At 35.4% G+C, this 20663-nt stretch overlaps 1 protein-coding gene across 7 annotated transcripts in view; it reads right to left on the bottom strand.

Annotated features, from left to right (window-relative positions):
• Nucleotides 1-876: 876 nt before the first annotated feature.
• QSER1 (glutamine and serine rich 1) overlaps nucleotides 877-20663 on the bottom strand; it is a 79963-nt gene continuing 60176 nt past the window's right edge. For 6 of the 7 annotated variants that reach the window (XM_059874879.1, XM_010812730.4, XM_059874880.1 and 3 more), the window contains 5 exons: nucleotides 16286-16423; nucleotides 14046-14143; nucleotides 9106-9258; nucleotides 5763-5858; nucleotides 877-4511 (listed from right to left, as the gene is read on the bottom strand). In XM_059874879.1, coding sequence (XP_059730862.1) covers nucleotides 4371-4511; nucleotides 5763-5858; nucleotides 9106-9258; nucleotides 14046-14143; nucleotides 16286-16423 — 626 coding nt within the window. In that variant the 3' untranslated portion in view covers nucleotides 877-4370. 7 annotated transcript variants of the gene reach the window in all.

Raw genomic sequence — 20663 nt, 5'->3', positions numbered from 1 at the left:
CACCGAAAAGGGACAATGCCATAAAGGCTGAAATCCTGTGACCCAGCCCATACTGAAAATTAAGAATATGTTTTAGGCTGATGTCAAGATTAAGTAGAGAGTGATTTATATCTTTTTAAAATATATTTTTCATGTTCTTCATTTTTTGTGTGTACAAAGAAGTATCCTCTTTCACATTTTCCTTGAGAAGGTGACCTTAAATAACTGAGTTTAAGAGAGCTTCTCTGAGATATAAAGTGTATCTTTAAAAAGATGGGTGCAGCAGTCAATGGAGTTGCAAAGAGTCAGACACATCTAAAACTTTTTTGATAAAGTCTTATTTCTGTACTGTGTAAAATAAACCAAGGAATGAAAAGTGCTTTATAATCAAAACTAATTAAAACCTAGCAAATATGCTGACAATGTTTTTCATTGAAATACTTAACATTTTAAAATATTTACATAAAAGTAAAGGCAAAATATTATTATTTTGAAAAGTAAAGGATCAGTCAAGACAAAATCCTTTTTTACCTACTCAACAGTTTACATAGATAATTAAAAGTATCTGGATAATAGCAATTGCTTTTAGCTATGCATTGTTTTCAAATAAAACTTAGAAATTACAGAATTTATACTTCTTTATAGAAGGAGAAAGGCTAAGAGTCAAATCTCAACACAGAAAATCCTAAGTACTTTCTGATATTGTCAGCTGAAGCTGAATAATTCTTCAAATACTGAGTCAATCATTTGAGAAAATGATGGGTGGGTCCTTTACCATTTGCACCTAATTATTTAGGACTTCATAATGTGTACTCAATCTATAACACGATGATACATGAATAACACATCAGTTTTCAATTCTTAAAAACAAAAGAACCAAACCCCAGAACATTCTGATTTTGTTGTTTAAAAAATTGTTTTCATTTTAATGATCTGAGTTAGTAACAAACAAATATACAAAATTGTCTTTCACATTTCCGTACATTGTATTATGGACCACTTAAAACTCTGGACTACAAATGCAGGTTTCTTTGTAACCTTAACCTCAATTATTGTCACTTATAAATAACGGTGATTTGCGAAAACATGCATTTGTGAACACAGATGCCAGAAGTCGTACATGTAAGTTAATGTACAACTAACAGTGTACATTGTTCATTTGTGCAGTTATGTGTCAAGTGTAACTGACACAGAAGTAGTTATCCTGGAATTTTTCGCTCTTTGAAAAGTTATTTCTGAGAAATAGATGGAACTACAGTTTAAAACAAAAATTATATTCTATAGATACAATAAAATTCACAACGTGCACATGTGAAGCAACTTCTGGGACCCAAAGCTGATTCAATAACCCTGCTGCCATATTAGTTTTATGGGTGTATCTCCAAAGTCACAGGTTGGAAAATAGCTGCTTTAACAAAAATAAATACATATATTAAAAGGAAACTGAGACTTTGAAAAACCGTAAGGGATATATGAGTCACCTATAATTTTTACCTATAATTTTGTTTTAGAAATAAGATGAAATTTAGAAATTTGAAGATAATCTGAATATTTTCTAAGCCATTTTAAATTTAGATTTTCCTATCTCATCATTGTTTTCTATTTAATAGTATAATACAAAAGTGGGTAGTTTCTATTGTTTACTATAATTCATAAGTCATTATAAATTTATGACTTCATTAGGTCAATTAAGTAGAAACTAGGTCGTCATGAAAATGGGAATAAGGAGGCCCCTTCTCTAACCACTAATCTGAACTAGGAGTAAATACCAAAACAAAACAATTTTTTAAAAAATAGTAACTTGGGTCTAGGTTTCTGTAGGTACGAAAATCCAATCTTTCTTAAAAACGTTTTCCTGGATTGTGGCAACATGTGCTTTCTCTCTTGAACTCTATCTACGACCTAAGCTTATTTCTATATTACACATTTCAAACTCCCTGGGAAGGAATGTGAATGCTAACCAGCTAGGTATCTGTTCAATTTCATACAAAGAAAGGACTTGTGTATGGATGTCATAGTAACAGTCCCACTTCACTAAGGCCTGAGTTTGATGTCTTTGCCTATGCTATATGGATCAAATGAGAGAAGATGGTGCAAAGTAACTGAGTTTCCTTCAGGCAGTATCATAGACTTGGCCTCCGGTTTAATGAAAACACTTGTTTTCTAATATGAATACAACTGCAAGCAGCTGAAGGGCAACTGCAGTTGAAAAAGAAATGGAATTATTTTCTACAGGAAACAAGGAATCTCTCTGTTTTCCACGGGCCTTATGATGAAGGAAATGTGGCTAGTGATTTCAAACTTGTACTTCAAGAGTTACCTAAAGGCAGGATGGCTTTTAAAAATGTTTAAATCATTAATGATTCAGGCATAAGCTATGGGAAGTAACATAAAGACGTGTACTTACAATCCTACATTAGATGATGTAGTTCGCTACTCTGCACTTTGGAAATGAAAGAAACCAATTCTGTCCAGAGTCAGTATCAGAAAGAAATATGGCTGCTTCCTACTCTTCTCCACTTAGTGAAATTAATTTTATGCTGCTCTCAGTGATGATTCTCTCTTATTGGAGTTAGGCAAAATGAATTTAATAAGTTACTTTTGCTTTCAAAATAAGCTGCCTAAATGTTCAGAAATGGAACATTTAATTCTTGAGTGGAATTTCTATGATTATCTTGTCTAACACCAGGTATAAGGATTGTTAGATTAAGGATTATTGCTTTCAATAAGATAACCGTCAGAAATAAATATGTAAGCTTAACCCAAATACTCCATTTCCACCCAATGCTACTTTGATTCTCAAATCAAGTTACATGCAACCTTCAATTCTTTGCCAATTTACTGAGGTTTTAAGTGTAAGAAGTTGGCCTGTTAACTCAAAATAAAGACAACAGCAATAGCCACGTAAGCATGTCTTACTTGGGCACTGAGCAGTAACACTGCTTTTTTGATAGGACTTAAGGCACTAAATGGTGGTAAAATAAACACGAGTATGATGATTAACAACTTCTTTAGAATCCTAAAAAAGAAGATCGCTTAGAAGGACACTAGTAAAAAATTTTTTCTCAAACAAATAAGGCATCCTGTTGGCAAACACAAATAAAAACAGAAGGTCATGTTGAACCTAATACATTCACGGTCTCGGCTAAACTACTGGAAGAAACACTAGCTATCCAACTAAAGAGAGCTACAATAGCATGTATAAAGGTTGGAAAGGCACCAAAAGGAGGACTCGACCACTTCCAGTTCTAAGAGTCAGGTCGGCTGTGTTTAACACTGCATGTAGGCTAATTACACGTTTTAGTCTTCAAAATGTAGAATGTGGTTAATTTTAATCTTGACAAATCAGTTAACCAAGTGCTAGTTTACTAAGAAATTTATTTTCATGAATCAGAAAATGACTGCAGTGTCTAACACAACCCCATTTATAAAGCTAAACTAATTCTAGTACTGAATGCATATTCTGGAAAACACTGAAGTAAATCTGTATAAAAAAAGAGCGTTACCTCAAGATAAATTTACAATAGAAATTCAACATATAACTAAATAAGATTTACTGAAAATAATGAAAAGTGTAGTACAGATACATCAAACATAATTATAACCACAACATTTTCCTTGTGAAAAATACAACTATTAGTGAAATAAAATGTACAATTGAAAATTTTTCCAAAGGAAAAACGGTATAAAGGAAAATACTTTTCGTTTGAGATAGGGAAAATAGTATGTCATTGTTTTTTCATCACCATATAATTTGACACAAAAAGCAGTCATAGAATTGCACCAATTCCACATCCAGTTTCCTGAACATGTTAAGAGTAAAAGTTCATAAAGGAGAATGCCGTTTCGGAATTTTACATTTTTAAACTGATGAAATTCTCATACAGAATGTCATATCACACCAGATCTGCTTACATAATGTACAATACTTTCCGTTTTGTGGTCAGACATGAAGATAAACATACGCTTTCTGCCACTTTTCTTTCATTCTGGTGTTCATTCTGGTCAGAGTCAGGAAAAAAATAATCAAGTTACTTAAGTGTTATCTCTCTAGCAATAAAGAAAAATTATGTTTAGTGCATGCTTCATCATTTGTCAAAAAACATTTCTGAAAATAAAACTCAGTTTCCCAATGGTTTACAAAATAGAAAAATCATTCATCAGGATAAAAACACGGTGACATTCAGGTTCATTTCCAAAGGACTGACTTCCTTGGCAGCACCACTGTCCTTTAGCAGAGGCCATGATGCAAGTTCATGGTCAAAGCAGGCGTGCCTACACAAGACCACTGCTTGACATTCAATTATCTGAGGTCTCCAGACCACCACTTTGACCACCTGCCTCTGCCATCTCATTAGTGCCAGAAAATAGATGGAATTTTTGTGGCAATGTTAGGAACATTTCTGCTGTACATGATTTAAAAGTTCTCCAAATTTTTCAAATAGGTCTTCTACCCATTCAACATTTTTCATACAAAGCTGAACAATTTCTTCCTGTCCTAAATCTTCATTTTTTTTCTGCACGGAAGAAATCTAAAAGGAAAAGAAATACCAAATTAGTTTATACTTATCACTTTATAAGCTCTTCACAAGGGCTCACTGTTTCTCTATCCTGAATGAAAAGAGGATTTAAAAATTTGCCAAACACTAATTTTTCAAAAAAATTCCATCTGCAGAGAATGACTATCTCGAATAAATTTGAGTGGTCTAATCCTATCATTGTCGGCTCCAAGTGCGGAAGGAGGAAGGCTAGAAGTGGTTCAAACCTTCTCAATTCCGTCCAATTGCGTTAAAAGTGGAATAACAAATTTTGGGGTCAGTTCCTGCATTCCAGAGCATCGTAAAAATAGCCAACATATGCTGTGTGACCGTATTCACTTTCTCCTTTGCTAGACAGATTTTAGATTTATGCACATTTTCCCATACCAGATCATTATAAAATTCATGATTGTACAGCTTTGAGCCAACTTAACCCTTTTAAATTAAAAAACTGATAATGCTTGTCAAAAAAGGTTACTGTGTACAACCATTTAACCCCTGAGGTTAATCCTTATATTCCATCCATCAAGTGGTATGGTCATACATAATTTCTAAGCAACTTAAATTATGATACTGAAAAGATACAATTAAATTTTAACTATCATTTCTTCACGCCAAGGGACAAAACACCCATTTCTCTGCAATTAATTGGGATAAGGTCATTCTGGTGATAAAGAGGACAGCAAAGATATTCAAAGCAGTGACTGAAATGAATTAATTAAACAGGATGATTATACATTATGAGAGAAGAAAATGCAATAAAGTGCCATTTATCATGGCAATGTAAAACGAATATAACAGCTCAAAAACATTACCACTCACAGGTCCCATGAGAAGCGATGAGCCTCAGATTAATCTGAGCACAGCATTTAACAGAGAGAGCACAGACACATATTTTTAAAAATTATTTCTAACAATTCTCTTTAAGGCATTAAAAAATACTACAGCTAATTAGTACATTTAACAACAAAAGCAGAAGATTCACAGATATAGGGAACAGACTAGTGGTTACCAGTGGGAGGGGGGAGGAGCAATACAGGCGTCAGAGTGGAAGGTATGAACTAAGGGTACAAGATAGGCCATAAGGATATACTGTATAACACAGGGAATAGAGCCAATATTTTGGAGTAGCTGTAAATGGAATGCAACCTTTAAAAATTGCATATAAAAATATTGTAGCTACAATCTTCTTAAACCTCAGGAAAACATACATTTCTTTTTTAAGAAGATAAAAAAAGTAATTACCTCATCTTTACATATCAGATAAACATGATATTTATAATGATGGAGTGAATGATACAAAGAATACAACTGTATTTTCTCTGGATCAACAGCAAACTCCTATTAAAAGAAAAGAATTTATACACATTTATTTTGTGGAGCATCTGAACTAAGAATACTTTTATGAAAATGTTACAGCAAAACTCTCAATGGAAATCTTAAAAGACTTAAATGGCTAGTATTAATATGTATTAATGGACAAGATGCTTATTCAAAATTAGAATTTAAATCATATTTTAAAATCTTTATTATTTTTTTCTGCACATAAGTATACTATTTCCAGAAAGCTAAACATTATAGAAAAGTTTAAACAGTAGACATAAAAGATGACTTACAAGGTAAAAGAACTCTATAATGTCTTATTTCAGAGGAAAACAATGTTAACAGAATTTAATATATTCTTCCATGCTTCCCCCATGCATAACATATATTAGTAACACTAATTTTTATAATGGGAAGGAGATCATACTGTACATATTATTCCACAATTCTATTTTTCATAACTTTTTTAACCTAAACAAAACTTGGTTATCTTTCAATTTTATTAAGCACTGCCCTCACTCCCTCATACAAATTGACGGCAAGGATTTCGGACCATTTTTCACTGTTGTATTCTTAATACTTAGAACTATATTTGGAAAGCTATAAGAAGTAAAAAATTTTTTATTGAAAGACTGAATCTCTCTCTTCTTTTTAAAAAGTACACAGTATTACATTATCTGGGTAGCTCTATAGTCAGTCTCACACTGGTGATACGTATTTGGAATTGTTCTTACAAACAATTCTACAATGAGCAAAGGCATATGGTTTTATGTATTTATGAATGTTTCTACAAAACACATTTTTGATGGGTAATCGCTATGTCGCTAAACTGCTTTCTGAAATGGCAAATAATTTAGACTATGTTTGAAAATAAACGAATTCCAAGTTTAATAATTTTACAGATATGGAATACTGATTCTTATGTAATATGTGCATACTCATTTATCTGTATGCATTTATATTCAATGATATACAAAAATATTAAAAATATAAGCATGGAATAATTATCAGTCTCATTTAGAAAATTTGCGAGCACTCACTATATGCCAGATACTGTGCTAAGCAATGGAGAAAAACAAAGAATGAGACCCTGCTCCCTACACCAAGAAAGTGCTCATTCCTCCTGAACACACTCCACATTTAAAAACAACAGAGTAAAATATTTCCTTGTTTTCAGTTCAGTTCAGTCGCTCAGTCGTGTCCGACTCTTTTCGACCCCGTGAGCTGCAGCACGCCAGGCCTCGCTGTCCATCACCAACTCCCGGAGTTCACCCAAACTCACGTCCGTCGAGTCAGTGATGCCATCCAGCCACCTCATCCTCTGTCATCCCCTTCTCCTCCTGCCCCAATCCCTCCCAGCATCAGAGTCTTTCCCAATGAGTCAACTCTTCACATTAGGTGGCCAAAGTACTGGAGTTTCAGCTTCAGCATCATTCCTTCCAAAGAAATCCCAGGGCTGATCTCCTTCAGAATGGACTGGTTGGATCTCCTTGCAGTCCAAGGGACTCTCAAGAGTCTTCTCCATAACCACAGTTCAAAAGCATCAATTCTTCGGCGCTCAGCTTTCTTCCCAGTCCAACTCTCACATCCATACATGACCACTGGAAAAACCATAGCCTTGACTAGACGGACCTTTGTTGGCAAAGGAATGTCTCTGTTTTTCAATATGCTATCTAAGTTGGTCATAACTTTCTTTCCAAGGAGTAAGCGTCTTTTAATTTCATGGCTGCAGTCACCATCTGTAGTGATTTTGGAGCCCAGAAAAATAAAGTCTGACACTGTTTCCACTGTTTCCCCGTCTATTTCCCATGAAGTGATGGGACCAGATGCCATGATCTTCGTTTTCTGAATGTTGAGCTTTAAGCCAACTTCTTCACTCTCCACTTTCACCTTCTTCAAGAGAGTTCCTCTTCACTTTCTGCCATAAGGGTGGTGTCATCTGCCTATCTGAGGTTACTGATATTTCTCCCGGCAATCTTGATTCCAGCTTGTGTTTCTTCCAGTCCAGCGTTTCTCATGATGTACTCTGCATAGAAGTTAAATAAGCAGGGTGACAATATACAGCCTTGACGTACTCCTTTTCCTATTTGGAACCAGTCTGTTGTTCCATGTCCAGTTCTAACTGTTGCTTCCTGACCTGCATAAAGATTTCTCAAGAGGCAGGTCAGGTGGTCTGGTATTCCCATCTCTTTCAGAATTTTCCAGTTTATTGTGATCCACACAATCAAAGGCTTGGGCATAGTCAATAAAGCAGAAATAGATGTTTTTCTGGAACTCTCTTGCTTTTTCCATGATCCAGCGGATGTTGGCAACTTGATCTCTGGTTCCTCTACCTTTTCTAAAACCAGCTTGCACATCAGGAAGTTCAGGGTTCACATATTGCTGAAGCCTGGCTTGGAGAATTTTGAGCATTACTTTACTAGAGTATGAGATGAGTGCAATTGTGCGGTAGTTTGAGCAATTGAAGGATAATTGCCTTACAGAATTTTGTTGTTTTCTGTCAAACCTCAACATGAATTGGCCATAGGTGTACATATATCCCCTCCCCTTTGAACCTCCCTCCCATCTCTCTCCCCATCCCACCCCTCTAGTTTGATACAGAGCCGCTGTTTGAGTTTCCTGAGCCATACAGCAAATTCCTGTTGTCTCAGTACAATTTTATTGAGACTTTCAATGGCTAAGTCAAAGATCTCTCTCAGTCAATGTCACACTGCACTTGAAAAAACATGGGTTATTTTCAAATATCTTTTGATATTGATTTCTAACATAATTTCACAGTAATAAGAAAACAGAAACTGTATGATTTCAATACCTTTAGACCATGAAATTTTTGCACCCTGTTTTATGTCCCTAGATATGTGTCAGTGTCTCCTAGTTTATAGCCTATAGGAACTTGTATAGAATTTGTATCCTCTGTTGTGTGAAAACTGAATAAATCTTAATTATGTTGAATTGGTTCACAGTGCTTTTCAGGTCTACTATATTCTTCTACTTCTCTGTATATTGATTCTATTAATTTTTGAGAGTTTGATATTGAAACTCCAACTAAAAATCTTAATTTATCTACTTAAAAAATAATTATCATATATAGTAGAACTATATGCAACCTTGTTCTGTATTTTCCAAGTCTCCTGTAAACATGTTATCATACTTTCATCGTTTAAAAAAGTTAAAGTTAAAAAAATCTGCCTGTTTCAATGTCTTAAGTAGGATATATATTAACAAGTGAAAAATCTGTAATTACAATCAATCAATATATACTTACTTGTGCAGACTTAGTAGTTGTTTTAGAAGTTCTTAGAGTTTTTTTATTATAAGCTTTGCCATTCATTTTGATTTTAGACATAGCAGATCCCCCACTTTTTGCTTTAGAGTCTCGAGTAATTATTGTTAGTTCAGGGAAACTTTCCAAGGCATTCTTGAGAATAAAGCAAGAATAACTGATGTTAGAACAACATGAGCTTGACTACCTCCAGCTATTGAAAATTTATTTTTTTAATATAAAAGTATAATCATACAGATACATATATACACAAAAAATATATGTGGGGGTTACTGATGGGGTGTGGTAAATATATACAATATATACCTACATACATACACAAACATACATGGGTGTTAAACGTGGCCACAAATTCTTGGTAGCTCCTCCCATCAAGACGCAGAACCTATTTCCCCACCCCTTGGACATGAGCCAACATTATAACCTGAGTTAAGCACAGCATGTGATACTGTGGGGACTCCTGAATGAGGCAAAGTGTTCCTTTTAGTATTGTCTCTTAGGCGTCAAGTCAAGGGAAAGGAACAGCTGTAAGTTTCAACTGTTTATAAACAGTTTCAACCTTCAAGGTCACTCTTTTCCAAATTTTGTATCGGTTCCCAAGCACTAGTACTTCCTAGTACTGTGACCCCTCAACAGTACATTTCTTAAACAAGTAACTTAATTTTTAAAGCAAAAGTGTAGACGTGAACTGTTTCATTTATAGAAACAACAGAACTTTCGGCATTCTCTATCAGAATGGGCTATTAGTTTCTAGCTTCATCTCTTTTTTAGATTATTTGTGCTTTTACTATACACTTTTGTGCTTTCCATATAAAACACGTTCAGGTTTGAAAAATTCTGGACCCAGAATTACTCCTTATAACAAATGGAACTTAAAGACAAAAATGGATTCTAAATTTAGAAACAATGGGATGGACATGAAAGCAGAAAATTTAATGATTTCTCTAATAACAAGATGCTCAAGATGATTGGAAATAAATGTAGTTCAGAGAAAAAAAACACTATTAACTTCAAAAGGCTTTAAAATTCCTAAAATTATCAAAATTATCATGGGAAACAGTAGTAAATATTTCTAAAAATAAAATGTTTTATGTGATAGAATTCCAGTTGAGCTATTCCAAATCCTGAAAGATGATGCTGTTTAAATGCTGCACTCAATATGCCAGCAAATTTGGAAAACTCAGCAGTGGCCACTGGACTGGAAAAGGTCAGTTTTCATTCCAATCCCAAAGAAAGGCAATGCCAAAGAATGCTCAAACTACCGCACAATTGCACTCATCTCACACACTAGTAAAGTAATGCTCAAAATTCTCCAAGCCAGGCTTCAGCAATATGTGAACCCTGAACTTCCTGATGTGCAAGCTGGTTTTAGAAAAGGCAAAGGAACCAGAGATCAAATTGCCAACATCCGCTGGATCATGGAAAAAGCAAGAGAGTTCCAGAAAAACATCTATTTCTGCTTTATTGACTATGCCCAAGTCTTTGACTGTGTGGATCACAATAAACTGTGGAAAATTCTGAAAGAGATGGGAATACCAGACCACCTGATCTGCCTCTTGAAAAATCTTTATGCAGGTCAGGAAGCAACAGTTAGAACTGGACATGGAACAACAGACTGGTTCCAAATAGGAAAAGGAGTACGTCAAGGCTGTATATTGTCACCCTGCTTATTTAACTTCTATGCAGAGTACATCATGAGAAACGCTGGGCTGGAAGAAGCACAAGCTGGAATCAAGATTGCTGGGAGAAATATCAATAACCTTAGATATGCAGATGACACCACCCTTATGCCAGAAAATGAAGAGGAACTCAAAAGCCTCTTGATGAAAGTGAAAGTGGAGAGTGAAAAAGTTGGCTTAAAGCTCAATATTCATAAAATGAAGATCATGGCACCCGGTCCCATCACTTCATGGGAAATAGATGGGGAAACAGTGGAAACAGTGTCAGACTTTATTTTTTGGGGCTCCCAAATCACTGCAGATGGTGATTGCAGCCAAGAAATTAAAAGACGCTTACTCCTTGGAAGGAAAGTTATGACCAACCTAGATAGCATATTCAAAATCAGAGACGTTATTTTGCCAACAAAGGTCTGTCTAGTCAAGGCTATGGTTTTTCCAGTGGTCATGTATGGATATGAGAGTTGGACTGTGAAGAAGGCTGAGTGCAGAAGAATTGATGCTTTTGAACTGTGGTGTTGGAGAAGACTCTTGAGAGTCCCTTGGACTACAAGGAGATCCAACCAGTCCATTCTAAAGGAGATCAGCCCTGGGAAGGAATGATGCTAAAGCTGAAACTCCAGTAGTTTGGCCACCTCATGCGAAGAGTTGACTCACTGGAAAAGACTCTGATGCTGGGAGGGATTGGGGGCAGGAGGAGAAGGGGAAGACAGAGGATGAGACGGCTAGATGGCATCACTGACTCGATGGACATGAGTCTGAGTGAACTCAGGGAGTTGGTGATGGACAGGGAGGCCTGGCATGCTGCGATTCATGGGGTTGCAAAGAGTTGGACACGACTGAGCGACTGAAGTGCACTGAACTGAAGTGTGTGTCAGTGAAGATTATAGGATGACTAGTAGAATTTGGTGTCATTTAACCTCTAATCCGGAGAAGGCAATGGCACCCTACTCCAGTACTCTCGCCTGGAAAATCCCATGGATGGAGGAGCCTGGTTGGCTGCAGTCCATGGGGTCGCTAAGAGTCGGACACGACTGAGCGACTCCACTTTCACTTTTCACTTTCGTGCATTGGAAAAGGAAACTGCAACCCACTCCAGTGCTCTTGCCTGGAGAATCCCAGGGATGGGGGAGCCCGGGGGGCTGCCGTCTCTGGGGTCGCACAGAGTTGGACACGACTGAAGCGACTTAGCAGCAGCAGCAGCAGCAACCTCTAATAGGTCTTCCCAGGTGGCACTAGTGGAAAAGAACCTGCCTGCCAGCCAATGCAGGAGACTTGAAAGATGTGGGTTCAATCCCTGGGTCAGGAAGATCCCCTGGAAAAGGAAATGGCAACCCGCTCTAGTATTCTTGCCTGGGAAATCGCATTGACAGAGGAGCCTGGTGGGCTACAGTCCTTGGGGTTGCAAAGTGTCAGACACAACTGAGCCCACACACACTAACTGGCTACAACCTCTAAATCAATCTCAGAGCATTAATTTTCACCTACCTAAAATGAAACTGATCTTCACTTTTACATGAAGTTCAGATAAAACAGGGATGTGAGAAAGCTATACAAATCACCCAAAGGACTTGAAAACTTATGTCTGCACATAACCCTTCACACGAGATTGTACAGCAGTAATTGCCAGGACTAGGAAGCATCCAAGTTGCCCTTCAGTAGGTGAATGTATAAACTGTGGGGTATTCAGACAATGGAGTATTATTCAGGCTAAAAAGAAATGAGCTACTAAGCCATGAAAAAGACATGGCAGAAACTTAAATGAGTATTAGGAAGTGAAAGAAGCCAACCTGAAAAAGTTACAGACCGTATTATTTCAACTATATGACATTCTGGAAAAGGTAAAACTATGGAGTAGAAGTAAAAAGATCAGTCATTGCCAGAGGTTAGGGGAGGGAAAGGGATGAAAAGACAAAGCAGAGGATTTGGGGGCACTGCAACTACTCTGTACGGTACTATGACAGTGGGTATCTTGGCCCAAACTGATGGGTGCACAGGAATGAACTGTAAGGCAAACCACAGACTTCGGGTCACCGTGATGTGTCGGTGTCCGTTCGTCAGTTGGGACACTGTACCATTCTGTGGGAGACGATGGTAACGGGGGGTTATTCATGTGTGGGGGCAGGGGATACATGGAAATTGTACTTCCTGTTCAGTTTTGCTATGAACCTAAAACTGCTCCAAAAATAAAGACTGTTTATAAAAAAGCTATACAAATGTATTAAAAAACACTTCTCTTGAGTGTAGATGTAATCAAATGATTCTAGATGCTACATGTTACACTTTGAATAAGAAAAGTTGAAAAAGTTTTGATTACTCAGTAGATTCCATGATACATTTTCTGAGTTTAGATTAGCTTTTTGTTGTTCTCTATTTCTGATAATAGATGGACTTGATGGACATGAGTTTGAGCAAGCTCCAGGAGTTGGTGATGGGCAGGGAAGCCTGGCATGCTGCAGTCCATGGGGTTGCAAAGAGTCGGACATGACTGAGTGACTTAACTGAATTTCTGGTAATACCAAAAACCAATTTACAGTGCCAAGATATGTTAACAGATGTATAATATCTCCTACCATTATATGAAGATCAATTTTTCATCAGACACTGGGTAAACCACGCAAATAAAGGGAATTTTGATAACTGCTATGGCCAATTCTAAGTGTAAATGAAATGGGAAATTTTAAAAAAGGCTTAAAAGAAAAACAAGATTGGAATACAGTAGTTTAAGGGAAGCATTTTTGAAAACATTTGAAAATTATAATATTATATATAAGGAATACTACATGAATATAAGGGCTTCCCAGGCAGCTCAGTGGTAAAAAATCTACCTGCCAGTGCAGGAGATGCAGGTTTGATCCTTGGGTTGGGAAGATTCCCCTGGAGAAGGAAATGACAAACCCACTCTAGTATTCTTGCCTGGGAAATCCCATGAACAGAGGAGACTGGTGGGTTACAGTCTATGGGGTCGCAAAAGAGTCAGACACCACTTAGCGACAAAACAACAAAAGATGAACATGAAAACCTGAAAAATGAATTTAAGCAAAGAAAAACAAATGATAAACGTTAAGAATGTACTTAATAAAGTAAAAAGACATGTTCAGACAAGACTCACAATGAATAAAAATCAAATTTTTGTTGGGTGGACAACTTTATAAAACTGAGAATGGCTTCCAAAATATTCTTTCCTGTTATGTCAAGGACTATAATTGCCACTGAGTTTGCTAATAAACCATGTGAAGGAAATACCTTGAATGACTGATCCAAATGAAGATTCAAAAGAAGTCTCTTCCGGTTATCATTCAGCATGCTATCTATTTTTTTCATATGAGGCAAAAGTAGCTCATCTAAAACAAGATAAGAATTTGTTGTAACGGGATGAACTATCAACATAAAACCTGTTAGAAATACAGCTTTTCCACAAAACATTAATAGACTGACATTAAATTCATGGTGTAAAGTACTGATTTAAAAATACTGCACACAAGGTTTTTTTTAAAAGTTAGCTTTAAAAAAAAGTTTACAATAGCTAACTGAGAAAGCAGCAGCATACTATGATGAGAGAACAGAAGTCCTGGGTTTTAATCCCAGCATTAGAATTGATGAACAAATGGTCAAACTGCCTAATCTCTCCAGACTTCATTTACCAAGTGAACAATAATAATATTTCAAATCATAAAATTATCATTAAAAATTTTAAAATAAAATACTGAGTATGATATTCTTAACTCACTATACAATGGGGCAAAGGATAAGTAGGGGGCAAGAAAAGAGAGTCAAAATTCACTTTCAAATACACAAGGAAAGAGTCCAAATAGTTATTTTAGAAGAAAAAATACATTCAGAGTATTAATTAATTACTTTTGGTGCTGTAGTAAATAGTTTAGGTTACTAAAAATTTATCAGCATAGCAACATTTTATAATACTAATTATCTTTAATGACCTTTCTGAAAATGTATATATAAACCCTCTGAATCTGGTTACTAATTCCATAGCTAAATAAAATGACTCTTTACATCTGGAAAATAAACACAAGCACAGAGACCAGTAAAAGAATACTTTCCTGAAGTTGAAGAAAAAGCCCTCAGTAAGGAATACTGTTCAAAGTCACCACAACATACCTGATAGCTTTCATTTTATCTTTCTAGCAGTGATTAAGTCTATTCAAAATTTACATTTTACAAAAACAAGTTTTAAACATTTGTGGATTGTTTTGAAATATAACCATTAAAATCTATACCCTTCATTTTAAATGGAGAAAAAAATTTTTTTAAATAGGGAAAAAAATCATTTAAAATATAACTACCCAGAAATGACCACTATTAAGAAATGTGTATTTTATGATGCAAGGAGTTCTGATTGACAGAGAAAACATTTGCAGGCTCTTTGTTACTGTTTCTGATTATATGATCAAAAAAACAAGACTAGAAATTAGAAGACTTTGGATTTCATCCTTTTTCTGCTACTTGCAAGTTGTGAGCTCTTAATAAGCAAGTCACTTAACCTTTTTGAGCCTCATTGTCTTTACTCCAAAAATGGCTAAGTTGTTCTGGGATTATGGGGAATTATGTATGTCAAAGTATATATGGAAATAATAAAACAATTTATATCATTAGGCACTGCTGTTGAAGTATATTGTTACTATTTATTCATTGTTACTATCTTTTTGATCTTACACTTGTTCAACTCATTCTGATAGAAGGATAATGGAAACTGGCTCATTAATCCTTTCATTCTCTTAACTGTCCCTGGTGAAAGCTATAGTAGCTGAAGAGTAAATATTAGTGAGCAACATTAGACATATGAATTATCAGCTTATTTCATATGTCAATGTCATTCCTACTATACCAGAAGAAAAAGTAACTAAAGAAAGAGTAAAAAAGGAATAATATTAATAAATATAATTCAAGGCATTTATGGTTTTACTACTAACTGATTAGAAAATATTTACTCTGTGATGTATCTTTTACTGGACATGAATATACAATTTAATCTTTATACCACTGTTATATGCTTCATCTTTCCAATTATTAGAAAACAGAAATATAAAAACTGATTGAAATCTGGACCTTCCACATAATATAGATACTTAGTGAAATGTTATGAGGATGAAAAAGAGTCCAAGATTTAAAGAAACTAGTTGGTGGTTAGTCACTTAGTCATGTCCAACGCTTCTTGACCCCATGGACTATAGCCCACCAGGCTCCTCTGTCCATGGAACTCTCCAGGCAGGAATACTCGAGTATTCTCATGAGTAGAAATCAATAAAAATATATTTAATATAAAATTGTTCAACTATTCAAGCAATTCATGAAAAGCTATGACCCTATGAAATATAAAGCTGTATTTATAGAACCAATATATCAACAGTTTACTGACAACATATAGGATATATCACAAAAACCACATATTAAACATATAAGTAACAGAGAAGAATGGGAAAGATCTGGAAAGTACTGCCAAGAAAGTATTACTTAGCAGACTATACCATTGCTCTTCTCTAAGGCTTGCATTGTGTCAGGATCCAAAGCAATGCTGACAAGCAATTCCATGTAACTCTTAAAGGTTTCCTTCATTGCTCTTGTGTTCAAAAAACGAGTGACAAAAGGAGCTGGAGGATTAAACTCTGGGAGGGAGAAAAGAGGAAATATTAAATATTCCTTTCTGACAACTTAAAAACACGTTACCCAACAGCAAGTTACCTACAAGAAGATAAATGGTTGTAGATAAAACTTCTTCAAAGTCAAGGTTCTCCCACTCTGCTTTTAAAAACACTTTGAATGAGAGATTCTCAAAGCTGGTTGTGCCTATCACAATCACTGGAGAGCTTTGAAAACAAAACAAAAAAACCCAGACTGCTGGACTTACTAAAATGAATCTGGAGTGGTAATGAAGCTTAAATGCTACACTTTTAAAAAAGTTCCCAGGTGCCTCTGAAGTCCAACACCAGCCCAACATTTGGAAACATCTGTCCTGTAGGGACCTGTTTCCCCTCCCCTGGCCCTACCAGACATCCACTGTGAGGTCATGCTACTTCAAAATTGGATGGTTTTTCTAGTATTTAATTAGTAAAGAAACCATAAAATACCTAATGTATGAGTTAACATATACATATCTCTTCTTTTTATTTCTACACTTAAATTACTATAAAATTCTGGTCTAGAGTCAAGACATATTTTAAAATGTTTAATGTAAACACAATCTGTATAAAAAAATTTCACTCAAATTCAATGGTAAGAACTGCAAGATTAGAGGAGAGTCTTAAGTTTTACTTTTGTATTCAAATGTAGAACCATCATCACAACCTTTAACAGGGGTTCTTAAGAGTTTGGTCCAAACCCTTTGGGGTTTCCCCAACAACCCTTTCAGGGGTGTAGGGGTGTCTGATGTCAAACTGTTTTCCTAATAACATTAAGATGTTATATACCTTTGTCACTCTGTTGACATTTGTAAAAGTAATGCTGGGTAAAACTGCTGTGGGCCTTTGCTAGCATGAACCAAGACAATGACCCCAAACTGTACTAGTGGCCAGTACTCTGCCATGACTGTCATCTAACGGTCATGAATTTGAAGGAAAAAAACCCCAACACTGATTTCACTTAAGAATAATCCTTGAAGAAGCAGTAAAAATTTAATTGTATTAAGTCTTTACTCTTGAGTAAATGTCTTAAAACTCTGTGTGATGAAATGAGAGGTATATATAAAGCACCTCTGCTATGATGTATGACAGTCATCTCCAGGAAGAGCACCCATTCAATTGTTTGATCAACCAGCCACCCTATCCACGGGAATACCATTTTTACTTAAAAAATAACAGATACCCTACCCCTGTTCAGTATTTGGCAGACATTTTCTTAAAGAAGTGAACCTGTCACTACCAGGAAAACAGCTGACAATATTTGCTGCCAATGATAAAAACTGAGGTTCTAAGTGAAAATTAGAATTTCGGAAAACTTATTTCCACCATTGTGAGCCTGACGACCATTTCAAGACTTCATTGATGAAATTAGTGGTAATATTAAAAATGTTATTTTTAATACTGCAAAAATTTATTATGTAAATGTAAAAACTAAAACCATAAGGCTCTTATGAAGAAAACGCAGGGATAAATTTTCATGACCTAGGATTTGGCAATGGATTACAAATATGACACTAAAAACAACAGCGATGAAAAAAAACAGATAAATTTGGCTTCATCAGAATTTTGAATTTTGTGCATCAAAGAACATTATCAAAAACTGAAATACAGGGCTCACCTCTACAGCACATATACTTAAAAAAAAAAAGTAAAGTATCAACCTACAGAATGGGAGAAAATATTTTCAAATCTTGAAAAGATGTTCAACATCACTGGTCATTAGGAAAATACAAATCAAAACCACAATGAGATATCACTTTACACCTACTAAAATACCTATAATCATGACACAAAATATAACAAGGGTTGGTGAGGATGTGAAGAAAATGGAAACCTATGTGCTGTTAGTGGGAATGTAAAATAGTATAATCACTGTGGAAATCAGTTAGGCAGTTCCTCAAAAAGCTAAATATATAAAATATATGACTCAGCAATTCCACTCTTAGGTATACAAATAATTGGAAAACCAGGACACAAACTTAACAGATATTTGTATGCCAATGTTCACTGCAGCATTATTTACAACAGCCAAAATGTGGAAGTAACCCAAGTGTCTATCAATAGAATAAAAAGATAAGGGCATACAATGGATAAACTTATAATGGAATTGCATTCAGTCATAAAAACTAAAAAAGTTCTAACATATGTTATATAACATGGATGAACTTTAAAAACATTATGCTAAGTGAAATAAGCCACTCTTATATGAGACGTGAAGAGGAGGCAAATTCATGGAGACAGAAAATAGATTAGAGATCATCCGCAGCTGGGGGAAAGGGAGAATGGGGAATTATTACCTAATGGTTACAAAGTTTCTATTTAGAGTGATTAAGCAGTTTTGTAAATAGCTGTGAGGTTGTGCAACAGTTGTGAATATAATTAATGCTGCTGAATTGTACACTTAAAAATGGTTAAAAGTGGCAAGTTTTATATTATATATATTTTGCCACATTTTAAAATGTGGGGAAAAAATGAAAAAAAAAATATCAATGAGCTAACAAATATTTATTTTCACATGGCCAAAAAAATGTTATAAAGTTATTCATGGATGAAAGATACTTCAAAGAGTAAAACAGATTTTAACGTAACAAGCATGAAAAGTTGAAGAAACTACCACTTGTCAAGTTTACAAAATAAAATCCTTTGAGTATCAGAGAAAAATATCCATGATTATCTGAAAAAGTAATCAAAATACTCCTCTTTCCTAACTACATACCTAACGTGAGTCCAGGTCTTCTTCACATACTTTAACCAAAATAACATCTAATAAAAAACCTAATACAGAATATGAAAATCCTATTCTAATTAAACACAATTGTTTAAAAAACTTACATTAATATGTAACGTGTATTAGTCACTTAATCGTGTCCGATGCTTTTCGACCCCATGGACTGTAGCCCGCCAGGCTCCTCTGTCCATGGAATTCTCCAGGTAGGAATACTGGAGTGTTAATGAAATACTGCCATTTCCTTCTCCAAAGGATGTTCCTGAGCCAGGAATCAAACCCAGGTCTCCTGCATTGCAGGCAGATTCTTTACCATCTGAGCTATAGGGAAGTCCCTTTTATGTAATAATGGGTTTATTTAAAATATTTTAAAACTGTTTTAACTCATACTTGGTGATATACATAGATACAAATCACACACACACACATACACACACAAAGTCTTTTGGAATCATCAATACATTTGAAGATTATAAAGAAGTCTTGAAACAAATAGTTTGAAAAACCACCAGCCTAAAAACTATGTTTATTATCGTATTTCCTTCTTTTTAAGAAGCACTAATAATGCTTGCCTACTAGTGACACCGAGTGGTAATTCAGATTATCAGTGAAAGAAAATTTTCAACTTGATTGTCATCTGAGGAAGCTGTATAAATAACAGTGCAAAGCAGAACTTAAACTTCTCTACTCTAAACAGTAAGCAGGAATGCTAACTGTGAAATTATATATAATGCCTTCCATGCATACTCAAAGCACTAAATTTCTTTACAAATTCTGATACTTTACAAACATTTCTAAATAACTTCATAGTAGCTTTTTAAAATAATACATTTAAAGCAAACTTCTGCTACAAAAGAATTTTTATTATAATTCTATTTCTATCCAAGTAATCTCTAAGATCAGCTCCCAGGCAATGATACTTGTAATGCCAGAAACCATCCTAGACATCAACCTCAACAGTACCCCCAAAACGCAATTCATCATTCAAGTTCTGCCAAGAATACATCTTGAATTTCTCGAAGGCTCTAGGAGTTGGTGATGGATAGGAAAGCCTGACATGCTGCAGTCCATGAGGCTGCAAAGAGTCAGACACGAATGAGTGACTGAACAGACAGATGATGTCTCATAATTAAAATTCAGATTTTACCATTTGTTTTTTTACTTAAATCCCTCCAAGGATTCCCCTCTGTTTACAGAATCCCAAGCTTTTTAGCTTTAGCATGGCATACACAGCCTTCCGTCATCCTTTCATGTTTTTCTGACTACTTTATTAGAATAAGGGGTCAGCGTATTTTTCTGTAAAGGGCCAGATGGTAAATATTTGGCACTTTAATGGTCATATGCTCTCTGTAAGAACTACTCAAATCGGTCACCGTAAGGGGAAACTAACTTATGAAAACATGTAAATAATTCCCAGTTTTCCAATAAAACTTTATTAAGCATAGGCTGCAGATCACATTTAGCCCACCAGTAGGAGCTTCCTGCCTCTGCCCTGGACTACTG

This window comes from Bos taurus, chromosome 15 (genome assembly GCF_002263795.3).
Source record: "Bos taurus isolate L1 Dominette 01449 registration number 42190680 breed Hereford chromosome 15, ARS-UCD2.0, whole genome shotgun sequence".
NCBI classification, from domain to species: domain Eukaryota; kingdom Metazoa; phylum Chordata; class Mammalia; order Artiodactyla; family Bovidae; genus Bos; species Bos taurus.
The sequence above is the reverse complement of the archived record's forward strand: the minus strand, read 5'-3'. Positions and strand labels throughout refer to the sequence as shown.